The sequence below is a fragment of the Spinacia oleracea genome, chromosome 5 (genome assembly GCF_020520425.1).
Source record: "Spinacia oleracea cultivar Varoflay chromosome 5, BTI_SOV_V1, whole genome shotgun sequence".
NCBI lineage: Eukaryota > Viridiplantae > Streptophyta > Magnoliopsida > Caryophyllales > Amaranthaceae > Spinacia > Spinacia oleracea.
In genome coordinates, this window is record NC_079491.1 from 16,061,898 (window position 1) to 16,083,243 (window position 21,346).

A 21,346-nucleotide genomic window follows, 5' to 3' on the forward strand; every position below is an offset into this window, starting at 1 on the left:
GAAAGTGTTATGTGCAATGAAACCTTATGGGGGAATTGATGGCTCTGCGAACAGGTTTGTTGATTATACAACAAAAAGGTTGGAGTAATATCATTCTGGCTTTGGATTCCCAGCAAGCATTACACATAAATTCGCTTGAGGGTCCTGTATTGTATTTTATGCTAATTTTGTGCTAATGTGGCTTGGTTGAAAACATAGGCATTACGTTCTTTTCAGATTGTCCAGACAAGGAATTTATTTTTACTTTTTTTTTCCAGTGTTGTTCGGCGTGGTTTCATAGGGCCGGGCGAAGAAAATTATAAAATTGTAGTGTGCTAAAATTGCACAAATTGAAATATGCTGAAAAGTTCAACACACTTTATTGATCTTAATTAACAAGTTAACAAGGCACATTCATCCCTTCCAAAACCCATACTTAAAGAGTAGTTTTGTTTATGATAAGAGAACACAACAACAATAATAAGTTACTTCAGTACTTGCGCCTGCAAAGTGTAATACCATCACCAATCGAAAGAAGGCTCGACTCGATTCGAGGGTCGTTTGCAAGAAAGGTATTGAGTTTCCTAATAGCTTCATATCCATTCTTCTTAACAAAACCCATCACTGGATCATTCTTGAATATCTCATCATCTTCAGCATACGCAACGGAACCGAACCAAAGAGTGTTGTCATAGGCTATTGTTCCTCCTACCTTAACCAATTTCAACAATGGTTCATGGTAGTTGATGTAGTTTTCCTTATCGGCGTCAACAAATGCGAAATCAAATATTCCTTCCTTACCCTGCATTTTTAGTACCAAACCCATGTTACAAATATTCTACCATACATAATTTATTAATTTACCAGTGGAGGGTCTCCTAATGTAACTTCTTCTTATCTATCAGGATTGATTCTTGCCTGTAACTCTCCTTACATTATAATTTTGTGTAATTATTTTAGGGTTGTCGTACAGAGTTGGTTCCCGTTAGGGTGATCCATCAACCGAGTTGTTTAAACAGGTTACAACTTACAAGGGTGGTCGGCTCGCCACCCTAAACTTTTTTATGTTTTTGAGAGGAAAACGTTTATATCTTTTTATATTTATTAAAATAGGTAAATTAACACTTCCTCCGTTCCACAATAGATGCATCGTTTCTCTTTTTGACACTATTCATTAACTAACTTTGACAATTATTTTTTCACATTATGTAAAAACAAACATAGTCAAGTGAGATCTTGTTAAATTCGTATCAATGTGAGGATTCCAAATATCAATTTTTACTTACACGCAATAAGAGATATTAATGTTGAAAGAAGCATGTTGGGTTACGTAAAAAAAAATGATGCATCTATTGCGAAACGGAGGTAGTATGGTTCAGATAATTATTTTATTAAAATGTAAACACATTGATATAAAAATCCTGGCCTAGCCGCTGATTTAAATCAATGACTTAAAATTAGTACTCTGTATGAATTACCTTGTTTACGAGATCATTCAAAAACGGCGTGGCAGAACCTTCAACAAAGTCGATTTTGTGTTCAACTCCAGCCTTTTTAATGGCAGGTAGTCCAACCTCATACGCCTCTCTATCAGGATCAACGGCTAGAACCTACAATCATCACAAAATTAATGATTAATTAGTGTCTTAATTAAAATGTCAATTACAATAAATTGTTCTTTTAATTTCACAATTAGCAAGCTAAAAATACTTTTAACCAGTCAAAAATTTGGACATTTCAACATTTTACATGTGGAAAAACTTCACCTTGCCATCTTCAGGTAGAGCGAGTGCAGTAGCAAGAAGTGAGTAGCCAGTGAAAACACCGATCTCTAAGGTGTTTTTAGCGTTGATGAGCTTCAACAACAATGAAAGGAATTGTGCTTCATCCGCCGATGCATTCATAATACTCCTGTACAACCCACGAACACGCAAAATTAGCTATTCCAATCCAAGCACAACCTCTAACCACCAAAGAAATCGCCTTTGAAAAAATGATGATTTCCTTGGAAGAAGTGAAATGATTAATTACAGGCCTAGGAAGTGAAAGTAAGAAGAAGTACATGTGCTTGTATTTCTCAAGAGTGGCAGCTCTAATTTCCTTCAATTGTTGATGCTCATTTGGGTAAGCACTCGTCTCCAAAATATACTGTTGATACAAAATCAACACAAATTTAATCATACTATTAAATCATCAAAATTATCGTTAATTCGGCATGTATTAGTTAATAAATACAAAAATTTAAGAACAATGATAAGATTGACTGACCTCAACAAGAGCTGGGGTGTTGAGGATGGTCTTCTCCTTGATCTTGTTCAAATCCGTTGCCATGTTTAGTTGTTTAATTAGTAACTTAATTAAGTGATTAAGTTAAACAGAGAAAATCAAAGGAATTGTGTTAATGGGTGTGATTGTGTTTGAGGCAGAAAGGTTACATATATATATAGACACTCACACTACTCAATTACTCATCAATATAAATACAACACACTATGTAGTTGTTTACTTATTATTTACTCCGTAGAATTTAGTTTTGTCAAGCGTCTACCATAAATGACCCGTCAGAAATAGCCCACCCATGACGACTAACTACTCACAAGTCACAACACACAAGTTTGGTGATCTAACGTGAGGGTGAGATTTTTTTGATTTTTTTGGTTTCTACTGTAACGTAAGTAGGTAGCGTACCTAACTCGTTAATGTGCAACATGCATAGGTTCGATTCCCACCACCGTTTTATCAAAATGGGTACGACAAATGATACAAATTCGATACAAATATGGATAATATAGGAATATTTAAAAATATTTATTCCCTCTATATTTTAAAAAGACATACACTTTGACCGACACGTAGTTTTAGGAGAGTGAGTTGAATTTATTAAAATAAGATGAAAGTGGGGTAGTGGATGAATTATTTATTATACTCCCTCCGTCCCGGAATACTTGACCTGTTTTCCTTATCGGGTCGTCCCTTAATACTTGACATGTTTCTAAAAATGGAAATATTGTAACAATATTATATTATTCTCACTCCACCCATATTAACCCACCTACTTGGGGTGTTCAAAAATACCCGACCCGCATTACCCGACCCGTTGACCCGCCGACCCGCTACATTTAAAGCGGGTAATTTGCAGATTTTTTAGAAATAAATGGGCCGGGTACCCGACCCGGTAAAAATCTCGGGTACCGGGTCGGGGCATGGGCCTCCATATTCGTTAAACGGGTACCCGGATATACCCGTTTTTAAAAAAAAAAAAAAAAAATAATTCCCATTTTTTTGGAAAATTACGTACAGCGGTACAGCACATGAGCATTGACTCATTGAGAGATGAGACAAAACTCAAAAGCCCCAAAACAAGGAAATTAGGGTTTTGTTTCCTTCGCTTCAACTTCCCCTTCTTCCTCTGTTACTCTGTCTTCTTCCTCAACCCTCAACTTTCCCACCCTCCTCAGCGGCTCCGCCGCACTCAACTCTTCATCAGTCCTCCTCCCTCTCTCACGGATCTCCGGTCACGGCTCACGGCTCTCACCCTCAGTCCTACTCTCCTCACTCTCGCAACTCGCAACTCGCAAGGCTTCACTCCAAGGTATTTTTCACTTCAGAATATTATGATGTTATGTACGAATTTAATTTCTATAACTTCTACGAATTTCATTTCTATAATTTCTACGAATTTAATTTATACGAATTTATTTTTCACTTCAAGTTATTTTGATTTATACGAATTTAGTTATTCATATTTCATAGGAATTTGTAAGTTAGATTTTACGAATTTAGTTATTTAGTTATTCATATTTCATAGGAATTTGTAAGTTAGATTTATACGAATTTAGTTATTCATATTTCATACAAATTTTGATTTAGATTAGTAGTATTAGAAATTTAGTTATTCATATTTCATACGAATTTAGTGTAGATTAGTAGTATTAGAATTTTGTAAGTTTAGAAGTTAGTATTGCCTGCAAAACCATGGAAATCAGTAATTTCAAAATTTCTAATTTGCCTGCAGAACCATGGAAATCAGTTAGTATTACTAATTTGCCTGCCTAACCATGGAAATCAGTTAGCATTCATGCTACATGATTGTTTACAAAAAGCACAGAATTTTTTTTAATAATAAAATCGGGTACCCATGACCCGACCCGGAATAACCGGGTACCCCGGGTACCCGGTTATTCCGGGTCGGGTCATGGGCCGAAAAATTTACTACCCGGAAGTTCGGGTACCCGCATTTCCGGGTACCCGTTTAGCCGGGTACCCGGTAATGAACACCCCTACCACCTACCCCCTACTCCATACAAAAAATAATTAAAAATTCAACCCTATTCTCCCCCAATCCCACCCTATTACACATTTCCCACTAACTACATTAAAATAATACCCCACTATCAACTACTACCAATTAAATTAAATAAGTCAACTCAAGTCCCTTAAACTCTGTGTCGGTCAAATCGGGTCGAGTATTCCGGGACGGAGGGAGTAGTAAAGAGAGGATGTGAGTAAGTGTAGGGACCACAAAAAAAAATATTACTCCCTCCGTCTCTTTTTGTTTTTTACGTTTTGTATTTTTCAAGCGTTTTAACGAATAATTAATTTGCATTGGAATCCCTCAATTTTTTTATTTAAACGAGATAAATTACGTTTCTTTATAATGTTTTCACTTTTATCAAAATTCTGATATTGGGAAATGAGAAAAAATTTAATGTACCAATGGAAAAGTGTGAGAGGTTAAATGACCCAATGAATTTGATTGGTTAAAATAATAATTTGACACAAATTTTGATAGAATACTAAGTTATTTATGTGATAATATCAAAGGAAATGTAAAGAACATTTTGAAATACCCAAAAAGGAAAACGTAGGGAGTAATATAATTAGAAGTGGGGACCAAAACATGTCAAAAAAGAAAATTGTATCTTTTTTAAAAATACGGTCGTTTAAGAAAAGTATATCTCTTTTTAAAATACGGAGGGAGTATTACCTTCAATCCATTATGAAAAAGTTCTTTACGTTTTAGAATACGTGTCCAAATTATGATATACACCAAAGCGTTATCATGCAAATTCTTGTTAAATTGTTCTCGGTATATATTTTCAAAATATCAACTTTTTATAATTTTTCACTGATGTGGTATAGGAAAACATATTACGGGGTATGATGAATTTGTTTTAAGTACTTCCTCCGTCTCTTTTTTTTTTTGATGTTTTTCACGCGATTTAACGACTATTTAATGTGCATTGAGATTTCTCTACTTTTTTTATTTAAACAAGAAAAATTACGTTTATTTATAATGTTTTCACTTTTATAAAAAATCTGACATTGGGAAAATGAGAAATATTTAATGTCCAATGGATTTAATTGGTTAAAATAATATTTGGGCACAAATTTTGATAGAAAATTAATGCATTAAGTGACAATATAAAAGGAAATGTAAAGAACAAAATGAAACACCCAAAATGGAATACGTAAAAAACAAAAAGAGACGGAGGGAGTACCTTTCATATGTTATTTTATTGAAATTACTACTTTTCAAAATCTTAATTATAAACAACTATGGAGTACTACCTTTTAAGTTTCTAAATTAATGGTATTGCTATTAATAGTGTTATAACCAACACGTGCCACGAACGAATGAGAACAAACCCCCAAATACAATATAGAACAAATAGCAAAAACAATAATAAAAGACGCAAGTGTTTGTGAGGAAATTTAGATTTCTTCCCCTCAAATATTATCGTATTATTAAGTTCCTGCAAAATAATACAATAATCCCTCAATTGATGATTCCTCTCACCAATGTATTTCCCCCTCTTATTTTCTAGCTAGGCCTAAACCCCTTTTATAGGCTAAACCAGAAACTCACGTCTACTAGAATTATACTTGCTCCCCTAATCTAAATAATTCTAGAGATTGTTACATACCAAAATATATCTACTTTCCTAATTACAATTCTAATTAAACTAGGAAACAAAATATTAAATCAAACAAGTCCGTTTCGTATTTTTATCAACTTAACTGAGTTGTGTTTATTTTCTAACTAATAGACAAATTCCATCCGAAACAATGTCAACCACGACTCAAATATGTATTTGACTATTTTAATTTCCCCCTCGTTGGTAGATTAATTTCTTTATCTTTTAGTTGCTACAAAATGCCTTTATTAAGTGCAATTTATACCACTTTTTCTATAACGAAGGAAATTAGGAGGGAAAACGAATTCAATTCCTGAAGATAATTACTACTCCGTAGGATAATAAAATATTAAAAGATGACCGGCCAATTGATTTTACGACCGGTATGGTATGAGTTCCTGTTGAAAATTTTGTGATCTTCTAAGTATTGCGTGATAGATACGGGTGGTTTTTTTTTTTAATATTTCATCTGTTTTTAAAAAATTGTAATACTTTGATTAGCACGTTTGTCAAGACGCAATTTTGACTGTAAATATCTCTAATTATTCTTATTTTTTAAACCTTACAATTTGATATTATGAAAATATACAATGAAATCTATCCACATACCTTTTACTTATAACATTCACTTTTTGTTAGTAAAAATACATGGTCAAAGTTAGTATATGAATAGCGACAAAACTAAAAATATTGCAATTTTTAGGAAACGGAGGAAGTATATAAACAGAGAGTATAACAATAACAAATGATCTAGACATGATTTAATAATAAATCATAAATAATATCATCATTAAATTTTTGATCAACTAAACTAGTTGATTTATGATGATGTATAGATAACTTTGAATTGTTAACTTAATTACAAAATGTTAACCAAGTCTACATATGTGTACCAATCTCAAGAGGGTGATATTATTTTAAGTAATTGCACATTTTAGAATAATCCAACTTTAATTAAAATAAAAATAATCTCATGTTTGTTGTTTTCTTTCATAAAATAGTCACTGTCCTCAACTTAATTCCAAATATCCAATAACGCAGTTATCAGCCAATAGAAGTGATTTTTTATTTAATTACTGGTCATACCACAAAAGTTAAAATCGTGTCCTATATACGACTAATGGTATGGTGGATTGAAGAAACCTCACCTATCACTCTATCAGTATTTTATAAGGCAACATTGTGGTTTTTGACTTTTTAATGCCCGTAAAAGACTTATTGTTACTAATGTGTTATCTTGGTTTAAAGGGAAAAGACTTGATTTTTATCGTATTCTTACTAATGTGTTACGTATTATGTTGGTTTAAAGAGAAATAATTGGTTCATCTAGCTATATTCAGAAGCAGATCATTTTAGACTAAAATTTTATGAAAGGGATCATTTATTTAAGTTATTACTCCGTCATAATTTTTTTTTGCTATATTAGTTAAAATTTGAAATCAAATTTAGTACTATGTGAATGAGCAATAATAAAATGGTACATCCGTAGACAATTGGCAAAATATGGTTTATACACCCGGGTGCACATGCTCACCGTGCACCTTGTTTTACAAAGAACATATAGTTCAAATACAAAGAACATATTGTTCATACCACAAAGAACATATAGTCAATGAACATATAGTTCAAATTCATAGAACATATAATTTAAATATTTTACTAGTACATGTACATTGAAATCGTTCTCAATGTTCATTAGATTTTCAATTAATGTTCAATATGGTGCACAATGAGCATTATGCACCCGAATATATAATCAAAATTGCGGACAATTGGACATCATCACTTGATAATAAAATATAAGCGAAAGAAAAACAACGTAACGTTAACTAAAATCACTTCCGAATTGAAAGACCTGCCACTAATATCATTCCTACCAAGTCGTGCTTGCGATTGCAAGATTCATACCTTTAGATATTCAAGTCACAGCACGGCACCTAACCAGCAAGTAGCACCATATATACTTCATTATAAGTAAGCCGTATATAATTATTTAATAGAAAAAATACAGGTGTCAGTCTTAACTTGGTAAACGGAATACTAGAAGTAGAATACATATTCAAAACAAAACTTAATTAAATTTGTGGAAAGAATTACACCTACTAATCTTACTGCCTTAACATATACGGAGTAGGGATTATTCTTGCGTGGACCTGATCCACAATAATATTAGTGTGGACCCAAAATTAATAGTTTTCTCTAGCACCCTTTCGACAGTCATAGTGACCTTTATTGTTCATATAGTAACTATAATAAACTAAACACCATAATTCTTAGACATAGTAACCATTTTGTGAAGCATAGTAACCCTATATTTTTAAAAGCGAATCGTGACTTAAAATCACATTATTCAAGCACATAATCAAGGATACTAATTTACATTTCTATCATAATAATCTTAATAAAATGCCAAAATAAATTGGGAACAAGTTGTTGACTTTATTTTAAGACATAGTTCACGGAATCACAGTAAATTTAGTGTGGATCCAGTCCATTTAAAAATTGGTGTACGGGATATGATTCAATCTTCACAGAGGGGATCCCCTTATCCACGTCCCCTAACACTCCCAAAATAACTAACCTGGTCCGAATTATCTAGAAAAAAAATTAATAATTCACCTTGTAATTTCTTTTTTCTTTTTGGTGCAGACCTTGTACGTATTATTACTCCGTAATATACTAGTATATTGTTTACTTGTTGAGGAGAGGGAATGTATAATTGTTATCCTAATGGAAAGAATATATGAAGCACAAATCAAGCAACATTTATGCATAAAGTCAAGTTATGTGTACAATTCAAACAAAGTTGAATTCAATGTTTCATACTGGAGTATAATTTTGGAAATTTGGTAGGATCCTGGGAAGGTTTTCCCCATGAACGTTGAACCATTCTTCTTCCAACTGAAAGTTCTAAACAATATTCCTAGTATTTTTTATTAATCAACATTAGTCATCCATGCAATTTTAAGCCCTTTTTTTTCACTACTTCGTACTCCCTCCGTACTTATTTAAGGGATACACTTGGCTGGGCACGAGTATTAAGAAGAAGAATAGAATCAAATAAAATAATAAAGCAAGTGGAGTTGGGTAGATATTCTAATAAGTAAACAAGTGAGGAGCATGCCATTTTGGGGATTGGAGGTGGGGGTTGGTTTCTGAAATTATTTGTTTAATATGATTGTGGGTTATAGGGTAAATTAGATATATTATTTAATTAGATGGTGGTTTTGATAAGTTACTAAATATGGCAAGTGTATCTCTTAAATAAATACGGCCGGAAAAGGCAAGTGTATCCCTTAAATAAATACGGAGGGAGTATAATATAACCTTTATACTAAAACAGACTTCAGGAATAACCCATATCACTTCTTTGTGGAAAAAAAATTCGGTCAAAAACTATGTTCCTAAAAAGTATCTTTGTTTTTGTTTTTATTATTTATTTTCTATTCTTTTTATAAACTATGTACAGATAAAAAAAAATACTCCGTTGATAATTTACGACAGTATCATATAATAATAACTTGCTACATAATTTTTGGTACTCCCTCTGTATTTTTTTAAGAGATACACTTGCCTTTTCCGGCCGTATTTATTTAAGAGATACACTTGCCATTTTTAGTAACTTATCAACCCCACCATCTAATTAAATAATACATCTAATATACCCTATCACCCACCATCCTATTAAACAAATATTTTCATAAACCCACCCCATCCTCCACCCACCAAAATGACATGGTCCCCACTTATTTAATTATTAAAATATCTATCCAACCCCACTTGCTTTGTTATTTTATTTCATTCAATTATTCTTCTTAATACCCGTGCCCGGTCAAGTGTATCTCTTAAAAAAATACGGAGGGAGTAATACTTTAGTCAAATCAATATATTCATGAGATTGGCCACGTATAAGCCTGATGGGATCACATCCTACAACCAATCGGTGATAGACTGATAGGTGAAGTATCATACCAATATTATGTTTCATGTGAGACAATTAGTCCCAACTCATATGCAAGGGCCAATAAAAAGTTTCGAAAAGAAAGAAAAAAAAATGAAACAATTTATATTAAATAGAAAATCATGAATCGGTATAAACACATCTAGACTAGTGGGCCTGTGGCCTAGTGGTTTGTATTTCAACTTTTTAAGTATTTAGACCACTCTTAAGTCTCACTAATGGAGAAAAAAATCTCACCACTATCTCTCTACCACTTTCTTACTCCTCCACATCACTTTCCTCACGAACAAATTTTTTTACAACAAATTCATCCTGCCAATTAACAAAAAGGAAACTCCTCACCACTTTTACTTTTACTATTCACTAAACCCCATCATACTTTCTATCTCCCACATACTCTATCTATTTTGTATTTATTCAATCATATTAATAAATTAAATGCATTCTCACAATTAATTAAGATTAATACCGGAAATAGGATTATCGAAAATATATATTTCTGAAAATTTTAAGTAATTTTAATACTTTGTAAGAAAATGATTTTTGAAAGTGATTCGAAATATAGCAAAATGGGTCTCTATTTATAGATCTTGAAATTTTATGACCGTTGGTGTAATTTTTATTTTTTTACTAAATTATTTTTAACTAAAATTAGCTGTTAAGCAATAGAACAATTACAATTTGAAAGAAAATTTTTGATTGGTTGATGTAGCCCAGTCAACAATGAGCAAAATTCCTTTTTTTTTGGATTCTTGTGCATTAAACGGTAACATTTTGCCCACAAACTGTCATTTTCATTTGCATTTTTCAGTGCGTGGGTCCCATGAATTTCGGTGAGGAAAAATGAGAAAAAGAATGGTGCGCGAGATTTTTTGTTTTTGCTCGCGAGGATTTTTGCTTCTACTCGTTGATGTAGTGTGTGAACTATATTTTCCTCACCATATTTCACTCGTGATGAACTTTTTTCCTCACTGGTGAGAGTGCTCTTACATCTTATATTTACTGAAGCTAAATATCATATTTGGCTCCAAAAAAATCAAAGAGCTGAGTGTTTGCAGGAAATGTAGTTGATTGTAATGCTTTAATAGTCTATGCCCCGTGTTAATGCACGAGATTTTTACAATGTTGTAAAATTACGCATTAAATTATATATATATATATATATATATATATATATATATATATATATATATATATATATATATATATATAAATTAATTTGTATAATGGGAATAATAAAATAATAAAAATATAAAGTAGTTATGAAACTAATAAATCAATGATTGATGTATATGTTAACATTTATGAACAATGGAACTTTTACAATATTAGATACTCCGTACTTTGTAAAAAATAATTAAAAGTTGCAATTAAACGTTGGTGTCTAAGACAAAATGTCATGTTGAAATAAATTAACTTATTTTAATTGTTTCAATATTTTCTTTTTTTATGATGTTCAATTATAACCGTGTTTTGTAATACCCCATATTTTTTCAATTATAAATATATTTAATTATATTTATAAAGCATTATATAGATTTTATAAATCAAAGTTGCATTTAAATATTTATTTAAATGTATTTTATTAATTAATTTTTATTATTATTTTTAATTGGAGAGGAAAATGATTTTATTTTAGAATTGGGGAATTTAAATTGGATTTTAAAAAGTAAAACGATTTTTAATTCAAGCTAGCTCAGTCCAATCTTAAACTCAAACTCAAACACATTATTGCAACCCATATGCATTTAGTGAAAGCTCGAAAGTTGAAACTTACAGCCCAACCCTCATGGGATTTCGAAACCTATAAATATTCATCAATACATCACAAATCCCCACAAATTTTTATTAAACCCTTATTTTCTCTCCTCTCTTTTCTTCCTCTCTTACTTTTATCCTCTCTCCTTGCCCGGTCGTGAAGATGCCGCGACGAGCAGCAGCAGCAGCAAGGCCCATCCCTGTCGCACTGCTCCTCTCCTCTCGCTGGTTGTTCGTGCAGCCACCACCACCACCGTGCTCGACCGTCGTGCCCTATTGGTCGGCCGATGTATTTTCTCTTTTTTCTAATCTCTCATATATTTAATTATTGTTTTTTAAATTAAGATTATGATTTAAATTTATTATTGGATTGAGATTATGGATGATGAATTATGGATTATTATTGACTGAATGTTTAATATTTAAATTATTTAAAGGAGTGTTAATTTTCAGATTTGTTTTATGAACTAAAGCACTAATTTTTATGAGTTTTAATGGTTTTAATTATTAACTATGATCAGGATTTTAATTAAAACTATATGATTGATTGATTAGCATAATTAGAGGTTAATTTTTATTATGATATTCGATTATAATTTTTATATTGGTTTATGAACTTTAAAGTGTTTATTTTTAAGGTTTTATGCATGAAATAAATTAATTTTCATGCTGGAGTTTTTAGTAATTAATTAGAATTATTATTTACATTAATAATAATTAATTTCTAATTAATTAAGATGATTTAAAGTTATATAATGTTGCTGGAAATTTAATGAACATGATGATTAATTAAGATTAATTATTTTATGATAGGAGGAGGTTTATAGTTAAGTGGAACTGAATCACAAAGTTTCCCCTCTACTTAGGTACACAATGTAATCCTCCGTAAATTTATAAATTTTATTTTTATATGTTAACGTATATCTATTTATATTTAAATAGAATTGTTTTGCTTAATTACATTATATTTAACTATATTTATTTTGCTTAATTACATTATAAATATTTTAACGATTTATGCAATCAAAAATAATTTTAGAATCTGATTTTGAAAAGAATTTGGATTACGAAAACACGATTGAATTTAGAAAACAATCCTAACCGGTTTTGGATTCAAACAAACTCAATTCTAATCCTAGCCCAAGTTGACAAAGCCCAAAACAAGTAAACCCATAATTCCCTACCCATATTCCAATTCCACGTAAAACATCCAAACTCTCTCCTTCACTTCACGTGAAACCCTCAACCTTGCTTCAGCATCCACGTGAACATCCGAGACTCTCCTACGCCGTCGTCCAGCCATCCACGTCGGACCACCGTTGCTGCAGGCACTCGCCACCACCCTACGCCGTCGGTAATTCGCCCTCCTTCCTCCTCTTCTGTTTCTTTTTCCCTTTTCTCTCGCGTTCTTCATTGCTCTCCTCCTTAATGTGTTCTTTCTGTGCTGTGACAGCCACCACCGCGTGTTCCTGGCCACCATCCCTAACCGCGCGCCGACCGTGGCTGCTGTCGTGCCCAGCCGCCGGCCAACCTTGCTTCTCCTTTCTCCTCCAACACACGCAAACAGTCCTCCCTTCTTTGCTTGCTTCACCATCATCGCAACCACCATCGCCGGTCATAGCACCCGCCGCCGCTGCTTCCCTCTACCGCCAAGTTTCCTCCGCCGCCCAACTTCCTCGCTGCCGCCGCTCCTGCCGCCGGCCAGCACTCTCTCTCTTCCTCACTTTTGGTTATTTCTTAAACCCTAAACTATATTTAATGTTTTAATTCTTGTTTTAGTAAGTTAATTAATGTTTTCATGCTTTAACTTTATTATTTTACTTATGTAAATATAGAATTAAGATTTATATATTTGCATAATGAACTTATAAATTTTCAGATTTATTGATTTTGTTAAATAAGGATTTTTAATTATTAAAGAATGAATTTTTAAGGTTTTAATATTTTAAAATCATGGTAGGGTGATTATAAGTTATTAAAGTTATTATTTTTATAATTTTTATAATTTTAAGTATGATTTGAAATAGTTTGAAATTAATGTATATTGCTGGAAATTGTAAAGGGGCATGTTTATTGGAGTTTATGATAATTGGCAATCATTAGTGTAGTAATCACTATGTTAGGAGGTTTAGTAGTTAAGTTTTGTTATTGGGGAATGTTTTAATTATGTTTAGGAAGGGTTTGAAGCACCCTAATGTTGCTGAAAATTCAATATGAATTGATATGAATCTATGTTGGTTGTTTTTAGGCGGAGAATTCTCTGTAGGCGACTTTTGAATTATTAAAGTAGTCTCGCGGTTTGTTTACACAAGGTACGTACATACCTGTGTGCTTGGGGATGTGTGCTTATGTTGAAACTATGTTGTCATGTCTTTGAATTTGGTTATGTTGAAATGTACATGTTTAATGATGTTGGATGAACGTGTTGAGCATGGATTTTATTATGAGAATTATGACATGTTAGCGTGGATTATTGATGCAAGCATGTTGGTTGGGAACATTATATTATTTCATATATATTGGTTTAGATCGATTGATCGTTGTTCCCTTTTTAAGTATTTGACTACTTTATGAGGGCCGACCGGCCGAGGACCTTGTTTAGTAAATTGAAACTTTATACCCGTATTAAGGGGTTAGCCATTATTAATGGAAGGATTGAATTAATTGGAATGAATTTTTGATTGACATCTTTGTCATCACTTATTTAATTCCAAGATAAAAACAGTTGCGAATACTTGTTGATTGTATGATTAATGTGATTGTTGACTCATAACAGAATATTAATCTGTAAATCATGTAAAGTGAAACTGAGTAGTAATAGCTTTATACTGTGCACGTCTGAAGTGACGGACAATCAGGAGTTGGGGTCATGGGTCGCCTATGGCTTTTTCTGGGGCCGGAGACGCGCCCGTACCTCGTCTTCCTTAGTGAATACTTCTGGTTGGACAACTCGGTCCATTGACTATTTCAATTAACATGATATTATTGTTATAAAAGTCTACTTCAGTCTAGTCCAGTCTAGCCTAGTCTAGTCAAGTGTGGTCTTCAAATTAATATGTTTTGTTTGCCCTTACTTATGTTTTATTAGTATCATGTTAGGATTGTTCGTTTAATAGAATCATTTAGGATTATTATTGATTTAGTATGTAGTACTCAGCTTTGCTGATTACGTGCTTTGTTTGTGTGTGTTGATCATGGCTATGCTATATTGATCCTGTGATGATCCATTTTGGTGAGCAGTCTCTAAGGATCAATAAGCGTTGTCCATCTACAGGTTTGAAGATGATGCATAATTGGGATCGGGATTAGAGGGCTTGTATTTAGTTTTGATTCGCTAAGTTGACTTGGGTTTGTTAAATTGAACTTTAAACTTGTCGTACTAGCTACATTACTTTATTTTCGTTGATTGGTTTTGGATTTTACTCTGTAATTGTTTATTTATAAACCTAAAGTTATTTTTATGTTTTCCGCTACAAAATTCTGAATAAGCCGTTACGTTTTCACACGGGCGATAATTCCTTGATAATTCTCTACGTTTTATATTAAAAGGTTATTTTAGAAAAAAGAGAATTGTCGGGGTGTTACACACAAGGTATGTACAAGTCTAGAATTATTCATGTGAATACATGCATGTTATGTTTATGATGTTGTGATTCGTGTTTACTTGGATTATGGATACATGTTTGAGTAAGTAACAAGCATGTTAATACGATTTATGTTTGTCAAATTTAATTAGCAAGCATGTGAACTAATTAAAGTTTTCAGGAGTGAAGCATGTTAAGTTATAGGTTTTGTTTTAGCTTGTAGTACTCAGCTTTTGTTGATTACGTGCTTTCATGTCTTTTGGTCATGGCCTTTGCCATAATGACCCTATGATGACCCATCAATTGCGCATGCGTTGTTGGGGAGTAGCATTTTCTAAGCAGGATTTCTAGAGGTGACTAGCAAGCCAAGTAATCATTCAATACGAGATTGATTGAGAGAGTTTTTATTTGCTTGCATGGTCTGAACATTGTTTTAATAAATAGTCTAGATCATACTTAGTTAATGGATTGTTTTAAATTGCATTTTTGGTTGGGCCTATACGGTCCCAACTTGTAGTAGAGGCCATTAACTATATTAATTATATTTTGAAAGTTAGTTATTTCCGCTGCGTAATTCTGGTACTAGCTTTAACCGTTATTACGGGGGCAGTAATATTTTAGTAATTCTTTTATTTTTGTTGGAAAATGATTTTATAAAAGTAAGGAATTATTAGGGTGTTACGTGTTTCCATATTTGTTGACCAAAAGTCTAAATGAAAGTACTCCATGCATAGAATGTTCCTATTGCAATCATTTTAAACATTGATGTTTTTTCTTCTCAATATGTTTGATCTCATCTGAAACTCCAGCTTTAGTCCAATTTACTATTAATATTAGTTGGTGACAAGTGGTACAATATTCGAAAACGTGGTAGTAATTTGGTTTCTGCAAATTAAAGCAAATAGAGGTTATACGGATGTGATATTTATTAAGTTCTTCATAATTCTTTAATCTTTATACTCCCAAGCCTTTATAATCCCCCAAGCTAGTAAATCTAAAAGTTATACTTCGTTAGTTTTTACCAAATGATCCTTATAATGCGTATGGATTTTTATTTCATACTACGCGTACATTTTATCATCCAAATTTATAAATTCTTAATATTCGATTTACAGTATGTATGTTGCGTTAATTTGTGTTTTGATTAAGATTGTGATTTGTTAGAGATTTAATCGAAGACTTTGGAAGATAAATTTACCATGTAAATATAAAAAAAATTAACTATTTTATATTTTGTAGTTCCGTTGGAGATCGAATATATTACGGATATTGAAATTATAATATTTCTTCCCTATTTTGTATAGCGTGTATCATTTTCTACGCGATTTTTTGTATATATAATCAGCTACATTTTTATTTTAGGTTTTTTTGGAAATTATGTTATTTCTTCTTAATTATTGATTTTTAAAGGCTTATTTAGGATATATATTTTGACTTTAATTAAGTTAGGTTGCAAGTAATTAAGACAATTTCTCCTTTTTTTTCTTTTTTCTTGTTTGATTGGTGCATGATTGAAAATGTGGATTGAATGCTTGCCTTTTGAGTTGATATGACGTGGCACAGCTAGGAGGAGAGTATTAGAGGTTTGCTCACATCTCATTTCTCATCACTTTGCTTTAATTATATAGATTTCTTAGTATAGTTTTCAAGTTTGCTTGTAGATATCCTGAGGAGCTAAGGAAGATACTTTTGTTGTAAGTCTTATGCTTGCAAATAAAGAGTCGGTCTCTCAACCCATCACAGTAAACACTGATGCATTTTAGCTAAGACAACGCCTTCAGATTTTGGTGACTGAAGTTTTGTATAGTCTTTATGTTTGGTTAGTAATAAAAAAAATGCCAAAAAAAAATCAACTATTTATAATTTTTACTCATTGATAATTAAATAAATTAATGATTGAAATATTACATTGGCAAACGTGATAAAAAAAATTGTGCCATCTAAAAAAACGAAGATAGTATATTTTTCTAAAAGTCATAATTACACTGCAAAGTACAAGGCAAATACTTTTCCAATATAATTATTAGTATAATTAGATATTTTATGCTTTTATTGAAATTATTTTTTGCATGATATTTTTAAAATGGAACTAATTTTATTTTGCTCTGTACTTTCTATTGATTGTTCAAAGATGCTCACCCTATTTCAAAATCCTAAATACGCTACTGCTTACACGTTGATTTGTCTTCTCAACACTCCCCTCACATGTAAGGCTGTCTTATTTCTTGCAATTTGAATTAGGTCACTTCTTCGTTGGGCCTTCTCTGGGACTTCCAACATGAGGTCAAATGACCCCTATTTAGGGCAATCAATTTTTCAACTTTTTCGGATCACAATATCACATGAAACAAATGATAGGAGGGTATAAATCTACTATAATAACGAAAGCTAATCTACCAATTCCTCTCCCCAACTCAGTCCTTTAATCCCCTTATTCCCAATCCGCCTACACAACGACTCGAGCTTGTCATGCAAAAGAAACCACTATCAACATTTGGAAAAGAGGGTTAAACACAAGAGCAGTTCAGTTAACTTGGGGCATCTTTCAAGAAAAGAAAACCTCCAAGCAATTCTTGATTTTAGCGAATCTGTGTAAAAAAGTCGAGTGAAACATTAACTCTATTTAAGTACATGACTACACAAGGACCAGAAACAGCAGGCAACCTTCAATTTTGAGTAAAAAGAAACCGATGCAGAGCCAGAATGGTTAGCGTTTGGTATCTTTAAAGACTCGTCAACAGCTTGGAGTAGCCATCCTCAAAACCAAACCAAAACAGTTAGTTGTTTGCTATCTCATTAAACTTGTACTTCGTAACTTCATCGCCTCTTCTTTTGTGCATTTGACTTTGATGGACTAGCAAGTATGTATCCAAACAAAGCTACAAGAGAGATTGCTGAAAACTGTGGACCAAATCGAGCTAGAAGACTCTGAAAAAACAAGAGTGGTGTAAGAAAACAATTTGGACAAATTAATAGTATAACATCACTAACTCATCCAACAAAAATGCAACTGCCAATCTTATCAAACACCAAAAGACAAACATTTTTTGCAATGTCTTTGATTCATCAACTTAAGGAAGTTTTCATAGCAGGAAACCACAAATTAGATTCTACACTTTAGAATATGATGTGCAGCATTCTCTAAAAAGAGCACAGTTCAAAATAAAAACACACAGTTAGGATCTTTAAGTGTTGGGGCAAGACTATATGTAGCACTAGAAAATTCAAGTACACTAGGATTCTTGTTCTTTAATCACTACCACCAAGACCAGTGGCAGTGCTAGTAAGGGTTAGTGGGTTCAACTGAACCCTTACTAGTTGCGGAAAAAACTGACAAGTTAAAAACAGAAATACAAACGTTCAAAACAACGCAAATGCGATATGATTCACAAAGTCTTTCAGACGCTTGAGTGGTTGTAACTGGAAAGTGTATTGCAAATGCCAAAGGTTCGATTCTCACTAGTCCCATTTCTAAGTGTTTTCTCTTCCCTTTTTATTTGGGGGTTTTTCTTTACATTTGGATAACTAAAACGTATAAGTTTCTCCAATAGTTTTCTTGACTTGTAATTGGTCCGATTCCCAGTTATCCATTCCTCTTCCCTTTCCTCTCTTTTTTTCAAAAATTTTCTATACTTTTAAACACTAAAACATATAAAATCTGTGCAGTAATTTTCTTGTTTTTCAAATTTGTAATTTCTTTTTGCAAATTTATTCATTTGAATTAATGTTGCTAATCATTTGAACAAATACAATGTTAGATTTTAGTTAGAGTTATAATTATTTGTTGCTTGGCAATTAAAACTTATGAATAGGTTGATACTCCGTATAAGATGAAGGCTTTAAACTAAAACACCCTTTCGTCGAGTTGAACTGTAATTATTTTTTAAAGTTATTGGGATAGTACATGTGCGCCACCAATTATTAGTTTTAATTTGAATTTTGGATAATGATGTTTGATTTTATTATGTGTCTGAAATTTCTGAACCCTTAGTCAAGGAATCTTGGCATCGCCACTGGCCAAGACTAAAGATAAACTAGTGAAAGAATAAGAGAGGCTAGTATAGAGCTTTGCCTTATTCCAAACACATGCACAAAGTACTCAACTTATTCGACACTAAAATTTGTACAGTTGTATTTCGTATATAATATCATCTGTTCACATGACTGCTGCAACAACAAATCTAGATAAGAGTAACTTGTTTTACTATTTATCCACTGAGGTATATCATTATAAACACGAAGTCAAGAAAAGTAGGGGTTTGCAAACTAGTGCTTAAAGCTCATCAAAAAAATACAGACAAAAGGCGTTCCTATGAAGAGGTCGCACAGAGTATTTGAAGCATGAAAACTAACCTTTGCCTGAGAAAGTTGGTTGCCGCCAGCCCACCACCACCAGACAATAATTCACAAGTGAAAACATAGAATGTCAGCTTAGTATATAACAACATACTTTGTATATGGAAGGCAAAAGAACATAAACATAATAACCATGGACAATTGAAAATTTTAAGATTATATTACCAAATCAAGCTTGTTCTGTGGTGTAGTATCTGCAAGCATGTTCATAGGGGAGATGGGGGTAGAATATGCAACCTGGTAAGGGATTAAAGTTTATCAGCTGCAGAGGTTAACAATGTAAGAAAATTGCAGTAAATTCGACATTGTAAATAAGTGCCTACCACAGGTGCAGCCTTGTTGGGAATGCGGAATGTAATCACAGCTGGGGAACCCTGGAATAGACCTTTTACTTTTGGCTCCAGCTCAATAGCATGAGAAACAATAGCTCCACTGTGAATAACAATGATCAGTGGGCAGAGTCATGACTTAGCAACTCTCATAGAGCAATAGGATGCTAAATTGCTAATAAATTAATACACAGTTACTCACGCATCAAGGCTATCCCATGATCTTGAAAAGTTCCCACTGACCACATCAAATGAATCTGTTGGCCAGTTCTTGTCGACAAGGCTTACATCATACACAGTTCTGAAAACATTAATCGAATATAAACACATTAGACTTCTACTTAGGGAAAGTGGAAGACGGAAAAAGAACTCCATTGCAAAATTGAATTGTTATCATCTGGTTAGACATGACCAAACTGACAAATGCATCGATTTTTCCTAGGCTCTAGTGTAAGTAAAAACGAGTGAAACATAGCCAATCCAAGTATCAAATTATGAAATAGTTACATCATGGACTCATGGGGTTTAGCGGAAATATGATTTCTGGTCATTACTACTGTTTCGACCACGAGACATAACAGAAACGTGATATTTGGCCATTACTTATTCAGAAGATTAGCTCCAGTGAGCAGAAGATTAGTTTCATTACTATTGTTTCGATCATGAGGTATAACAGAAATGTGATATTTGATCTTTACTTACACTCATTACTTTGGTTTCGATCAAGAGGTTTAACAGCAATGCAAATGGTATCACATTATCAGAACTACAGGACATGTATTCGAACATACAGTCTTCAGAACTTTTTTGTCCAACATGTTTTTCCAGGGAATTGATTCCAGTTTTTCAATAAATAAACGCTTAAAAATTATCACTAATTCATGTAAAATCAGTTCAATTTCACGATTACCATAGTCTAATTCTTAAATCGCAAACTCACAAAATTAAACAAGTGCAAAATTCGAGATTAAACAACGCAATTGAAACCAAAATTTAATTCCAAAACAACGCTTCTTCCAAATCAACATGCAACAAAAATCAAGCACAGAAGATTTCAATCGACAAACTTCAAAACAATGAAAAAATCAAACGAAAGCGTAATTGCAAATGCAAACGTAGGAAAGAGATAAAGATAATATACAGAGATCCGCGATTGTAAATGTCGATAGAAACAGAGATACGTTCAACGCCATTTTTGAGCTTAGTGAGGGTAGCCTTCTTGTGTGCTACAATGAACGCTGATTCTGAGTCCGCCATTGCTGCACCGATTGTTAGCATCAAAGCTACGATTGTAAACCCTAATTTATTGATCGAAATCGCCATTTTTGAATTCTCTGGAATTGCAGATTGCCAACGTTTTGTTTTTTGTATGAGCCTTGGATGGAGATTGGAGACGACAATTGTCAAGGGAGTTAGGGAGAGGAGTGAAATTTCGAAAATGCAGAAGCAGGAAAAAAATTA

At 32.7% G+C, this 21,346-nt stretch overlaps 3 protein-coding genes across 3 annotated transcripts; 1 reads left to right on the forward strand and 2 right to left on the reverse strand.

Moving 5' to 3' along the window:
• Positions 1-335: 335 nt before the first annotated feature.
• Positions 336-2,516, reverse strand: LOC110800104 (flavonoid 3',5'-methyltransferase). Its single transcript, XM_022005396.2, has 5 exons — positions 2,248-2,516; positions 2,042-2,127; positions 1,746-1,890; positions 1,458-1,589; positions 336-781 (listed from the first exon to the last, which is right to left on the reverse strand). The coding sequence occupies exons 1-5, from the start codon at positions 2,308-2,310 to the stop codon at positions 470-472; spliced, it is 738 nt and encodes a 245-aa protein (XP_021861088.2). The 5' UTR covers positions 2,311-2,516; the 3' UTR covers positions 336-469.
• A 617-nt stretch (positions 2,517-3,133) lies between these two features.
• LOC130461328 (uncharacterized) lies at positions 3,134-15,119 on the forward strand. Its single transcript, XM_056829383.1, has 3 exons — positions 3,134-3,167; positions 3,318-3,571; positions 14,857-15,119. The coding sequence occupies exons 1-3, from the start codon at positions 3,134-3,136 to the stop codon at positions 14,923-14,925; spliced, it is 357 nt and encodes a 118-aa protein (XP_056685361.1). The 3' UTR covers positions 14,926-15,119.
• Positions 15,120-17,664: 2,545 nt separating this feature from the next.
• Positions 17,665-21,346, reverse strand: LOC110800105 (uncharacterized). Its single transcript, XM_056829223.1, has 5 exons — positions 21,027-21,346; positions 20,088-20,186; positions 19,880-19,988; positions 19,554-19,793; positions 17,665-18,128 (listed from the first exon to the last, which is right to left on the reverse strand). The coding sequence occupies exons 1-4, from the start codon at positions 21,206-21,208 to the stop codon at positions 19,713-19,715; spliced, it is 471 nt and encodes a 156-aa protein (XP_056685201.1). The 5' UTR covers positions 21,209-21,346; the 3' UTR covers positions 17,665-18,128; positions 19,554-19,712.